The following is a 5,978-nucleotide window of genomic DNA, read 5'->3' as shown; positions in this document are numbered from 1 at the left end:
ATGTTACTTTCTTTCAACTTCTAAACAAAAACTGTTTTATCATCACAGATGAATGTAACTAGACCAGTCAATTGCATAATGCCTCTATCAAATGGTGAATTAAATAGTGTCAGTTCATGAAGACTTTAACTAGAAACAACCTGCACTTGAGATTCATGCTGTGCCGCAGTTAAAACATCTAACAGAGAGAAACTAACACAATCTCATTGCGCTATTGATGATCTCGGAATGAACCTTTGCTGGAAACAATCTGGCATGCTTTAGAAATAACCAGGTGAATTTAGAAAACGCTCTAAGGACAAAGAAAAGCTGAATACATGGACTGTTGACAATTTAACATGGTGAGGCATTGTCCAATTCTAACAATCACATAAAAGACTGGAAACAAGCCATTTTGTTAAACAGAATGCTTCACTGTAGAAAATTCATTTGCTGAAGCCTAAAGGCCTCTTTCTTTTCATATATGTATGCCAATCGTAAATAGGAATGAAACAAATCTGGCAGGGATCCGTAAATCATAGTACAGTAAAATAAATAAAACGCAGAGAACACTCATCTAGATGCCAGGAAGACCTCTGGCTTCTTTTGCTTGGTCGGTGTATTGGTATTGCTTGCAGCACTGGCAGCGGCAGCGGCCATAGCAGTCGCCCGGGCAGATATGTCCAACTTTATGAGACTCCTGGTGGCCAGAATTGCTTCAGGGACAAGATCATGCGAAACTCTGGCAAAAAGCGCCCGCACCGCAGACGCAGCAGCATCCTTTACTTCCTGTGGATTAAGAGGAGCCAGAAGACAGTGTCCCAAGATCCTCAGGATCGGCTGTAGAAGCTCCCATGGAAGAGGAATTCTCGCACCCTTGAAACTGCAATCATCCATCCGCCCATCTGATGAGGAGAAGCTATCTTGATGATGATACGTCGCAGGGCTGCCATTTGTGGAGGCAATGTCATCATGGATACGGATATTGGTTATTCCATCAAGCAGGGCTCTGTCAAGAGGGCTATTATTTTCTGCAATCTCCTCCCCTTCTTGGCAATTAGAGACAGACAAGTCTGCCTGCGGCCCATCGTGGACCTGATCATCGAACCTTCGGGCACAAGTGCAATTCTGGCCGGCCCAGCCCTGAACAAATTGGCAAACGTCGATCTTGGGCCCGGCGGGCATGACGGCAATCTTCCTGTAGAAGAGATCGAGAGCGACCCCGACAATGGAAGCCCTCTTTGTGGATTTCACGGCGGCCTGGGGCTCCAGGGGGGCGGAGAGCTGCCCAACAAAAGGGTTTGGAGATAGGTCGTGTGAAATAGGATTGCGGGGGGCGTGGTAGAGGGAGGGTTGGGCCAGGTCGGGAATGTGGAGAAGCAGAGGCCTACCGCCCCTGGCCTTCACTTCGCCGGAGTAAAGAGCCAGCAGTACGGCCTCGAATCCGGCGAGGGGCTCCCGGCTGGAGTGGGTGTCCGAGACGAGGCGCGACAGATAGATTCCGGCAAGAATGGGGATATACCTGAGAACAACGAGCTGCAAATCGGGGTCGGACGAGAGAAAGGTATCGTATAGCCAGTGACAGAGGCGATCGGAGGCGGAGCCAGAGGAGGCGGACTGGAAAGCGGCGAAGACAGCCTGGGCGACCTCCTGGCTGTCGAGGAGGCCTCTAGCAGGTCTGTCCGATTCCTTGAGCGATTCTGCCGATTGCAGGGGGCCGACAATGGAGTCCAGAGCGTCGATAGCATTGCGGGCTCTGGCGATTCCTTCCCACCAGGCCTGCATTGCATTCCCTCCTCCGTGCGAGGACGATGACCCCTCTCCCACTCCTGACCCATAGCTTACTCTACCTCCTCGAGCTGCCGCCGCCATTTCTATCGCCATTGCCCGTCCTTTGACCTCGCCCACAAAAAAATACCAATCTCAGTCCAATTACCTACCTTGCTCGCCACAGCAAACTAGGATACATGGGTCCATGAGGCAAAACGTTAAGCGAAACAGAGTGTTGCCATATCTGCAGGGGACTGCCACGACTTTGTTCCAACAATAACCCAAAAGATAAACATCTCGGTAATCTGATGTTCCCTCTGGTTTTACACAATGCCCTTCATATAACAACATTCCACTCCAATTTCGTACCAGTATTCCTCGCCCCTCTACGTTCTCCCTGGATCTCACAAACAGGAATTTGACAATGACGTAAGAAATAAAATTATGAGGGAAAATTATTCAAGATAATTTAATATCCAAAATATTTATTATATTTAAAGAAGGAAGGTGCATTTTACAATGTTATATAAATGAGATGGTAAGAAAAAGAAATGTGAGATATTTAGTGTAACATGAAAAATTTAATATTTATAAAGTTAAATTGATGAATTTGCTGATTCTATATTTAATCTTATTCATAATTATTAACAAAAAGTGTAAATAGATATCCATATTTTTAAGAGTCAAAAAAATTTCTTAGTAAAGACTAATTCTATTAAGAAAAAGAAGAGTATAGTATAATCAAGCTTGCAGAAAAGCAAGGGAGCTTTTATTGTTTAGTTAAATAATAATTATCATTAACTCTTCATAATTATTAACAAAAAGTGTAAATAGAAATCAATATTTTTTAAGAGTCAAAAATTTTATTGTTTAGTTAAATAATAATTCTCATTAACTCGGTTGTGAAAGAGGGCCTTGAAAAAGGTTAAAAGAAATGTGGGTGGAAAGAGTATGTATTTTTTTCTTCCTAAAAAGTGGAAACACAAAAGCATTTCATTTTAGAATGTGACACCTTCAAAGACAACAAGGAAAGTTATGCAGATATTCTGGCAACTAGCTTTTGGGATAATCTATTTAGTGAGGGGTTTGTCGAGAAGCTTGGAGCTTTTAATGTGAGGCTTCAAAGGAAAAGGGTCGAATCCCATAGGTTATCTTTAGCCTCATAGACGTAAAATAATTTTCTTTCTTTCTTTCTTTCTTTCTTTCTTTTGTTAAATGTTTTGGATCCATTTTTATAGGTATTCACCTATGTTGTATGTTTTATTTAATCAAAGTTTTATATGTTTTATTTAATATGTTTATTTAATCAAAGCCTTAATTAATAATGGTGTTAAATTTAAATTAACTAGCAATTGTCCCTAAAGGTGCAAAGGTACACCTAAGGAATAAAAGATTTGGGAATTGTCCATTAACAACATGAGTGAATGTTAGAAATGCAATAATAAGTATTCCTATCATTTTAATATATTACGCAGAAATTGTATTCACCTTGTGACTTAACTCACTAGAAGACTTTGAAAAATATTACACGCCAAATCGAAGTCTCTAAAAGTGAATGCCCTTTCTTCGAATTCTTTTGGCGAATTCAAACATAGCTCAAATTTACCAGATTTGAAGATTGGCACACCCGAGCAGCATTACAAGTTCCTACCCTTCAAGTTGTCAACACGTAGATTACAAAAAAATATTGTCCCAAAAAAGACAATTGTGATTAATCCTAAGTTGTTACTTCAATTTTATATTTTTGTTTGAGTTACTACTTATTTATATAAATCTATAATTTACATTCGCAGGTTAAGAAATCATATTTGCAAGTTAAGATTAAGAGTTTAATTTCATATCAATTGCATAGATTTAACAAGTGGTTTTTTTCCAAATCTGGAAATTCCCCCAAATAATATCATTAAATCTGACGTGGCTCATATATAGATAAAACTATAACTTGGTTTATCTAAATTGGATCTAGTTGATGTATGTTTGGTTTTACAAATGCTAAAAGTAATTTGTATTAGAAACCCTTTCCACGTGTGATATTTTGATTGGACGGACAAACAAAATCAAGGTTCAAATTGGCTAATTGAACAATGTTTACCTAAGCAAGTTCATAGAGGGAACACCTTCGGTGTTAAATATTATTCAAAAAAAAAAATTAGGAGCTTTCTACTAAAAAGTTTTTGAAAAAAATAAAATGACAAATAAAAAACTCAAATTTATACATGACTTTATTATTATTGTATTTTTATTTTATATTGTATTATTAAAACTATTTTATAATGTGTTTAGAATGTTAAATCCCTATTATTCACCTATAATTACTAATAATTAAATTAAAATTCTGGAAACCTATTCCAAATTAGATATACCTATCTACACATATATAATATGTTGCTTCATGAAGGTTAACAGAATTGTTTCCTCTTGTATGGTAATTCAAAACACTACACATATAGAATTATTAAATAAACTTAATGTCTTTCATCCCATAACTCATTAATTGCGTTGAGAGGCACTCTCCAACCCAATATGGAAGAGATGTTGTAAGGTTATGTTATGTTATTGTAACACCCTCCTCCCACATTTACCCAAGCTAATCGTCCAACCGGGGTAAACATGTGACGAAGAGTTACTATGATATGATTCAACTCCCTATGTACAATTAAGGAAGTGGAACTGACAAGACAAGACCAATCTGACCTTCCCCAAGGGCTACAAAACCTGCAAGAGACAACCAACCCTTCCAAGTGCTCAACCCCTGAGACAACTTGATGTTTTGTTGAACTAGACACCCAGTCGCTCCCATGACAAGCCTTCCATATGACTGAGACCCTCTAGTGGCTCCCACAGCAAGGCATCCCTGCGACTATGGCCTTTTTCAGACAAATTTGTGCTAACGACCCCAAATTCTGAGCCACTTTTTTAGGGCTAGGACTCAGGCCTCTACCTAGAACTTCATGAAACTTCCAGAATTGATAAATACCATTAAAACAAGGCTACTAATGCAAAAACTTGCACAAGGAATTGACCTGGCCCCTACCAGCCATGACAAACATTTCGTCAAACATATCATGAACATGAAATCTACAAGTCATAACAACATAACTAAGCATAGGGCTCTCATACTTATCTGAGAATCGTCAAGGAGGACTTGTGTCTCCTCCCAATAGCTACATTGTTATTTATTAGGTCATCCATTCATTAATATTTCATTACTTATCTGAGAATCGTCAAGGAGGACTTGTGTCTCCTCCCAATAGCTACATTGTTATTTATTAGGTCATTCATTCATTAATATTTCATCTTCTAACCAAAACATGATGAGAGCCATACATCAATTTTATCATAAAACATGCTTATAACCAGAAAATAACCAAAGATATATCAATGATGAAACAACCACTAAAGGAAAAGGAGCTTATATTAACATATGCAAATCCAACCAAGTTATGGACTTCCACATACCACCCGACCATAGATTGGGTTGAACCAAATCTCTCTTTTAGCCAATCACCCTTGTGCCATATTCCAAGCATGAATGTGGGATCTCATGGAATAACCAAAACAAAACCAAACTAGGGTTTCCATAGGTCAAACCACCTCAACCCTCAACCAATGATTCCACCTCACGATCGAACATCACTAACCATCACCATATCAGTCTCTACCCAAGTTATCCAGGGCTCCAAAGCATTTGTTCCAACCAAGGCTTCCAGGACTAGTAACTCAACCCACAGCAGTTGTCGGGCTCTAGAGAATTTGTCTAACCAGGGCTTCCAGGACTAGTAACTCAACCCAAGTTATTACAAAGCATCCAGAGCATTTGTCCAACCAAGGCTCCAAGAACTAATAACTCAACCCATAGCCATAAGGAACATGAGCACCAACCAGAAAACAAAGATAAAATCCACAGCATCATGGTTATCCAGGAAATGGCAAGGCTAGGTAAAACCACTATCAATCCAGACAATCCTCCATGCCAATGACAGATCATAACCAAGAAAACACATGCATGTGCCATGCATGCCAAACAAGGTAATCATAAATGTAATTCAGTATTTGTAAGGAAAATTCGTTGCAGCTATTGATCCCACTGCCCTCTTATGCTTTCTTGCTTTTCCTTTGCCTTCTTGCTCCAAATCCCAAGTATGCCACACTCCTTCAAGAGTGCTCCAAGAAAACTCTAAGTGTCCAAGAGTATGAGAGAGAGAGAGAATAGAATGAGAGCGACAAAG

At 39.3% G+C, this 5,978-nt stretch overlaps 1 protein-coding gene across 1 annotated transcript; it reads right to left on the bottom strand.

The window, feature by feature from the left end:
* Window positions 1-235: 235 nt before the first annotated feature.
* Window positions 236-2,165, bottom strand: LOC149258634 (uncharacterized). Its single transcript, XM_089415626.1, has one exon. The coding sequence runs from the start codon at window positions 1,861-1,863 to the stop codon at window positions 553-555; it is 1,311 nt and encodes a 436-aa protein (XP_089271752.1). The 5' UTR covers window positions 1,864-2,165; the 3' UTR covers window positions 236-552.
* Window positions 2,166-5,978: the final 3,813 nt, after the last annotated feature.

This window comes from Pinus tabuliformis, chromosome 6 (assembly GCF_031772625.1).
Source record: "Pinus tabuliformis cultivar Carrire ecotype Pingquan chromosome 6, CPIR1, whole genome shotgun sequence".
Lineage (NCBI taxonomy): Eukaryota > Viridiplantae > Streptophyta > Pinopsida > Pinales > Pinaceae > Pinus > Pinus tabuliformis.
Note: the sequence above shows the minus strand (reverse complement) of the source record. Positions and strands in the feature narration are given on the sequence as shown.

Coding starts and splice junctions, on each gene's coding strand:
- LOC149258634 (XM_089415626.1), bottom strand. CDS start 1,863: ATGGCGATAGAAATGGCGGCGGCAGCTCGAGGAGGTAGAGTAAGCTAT.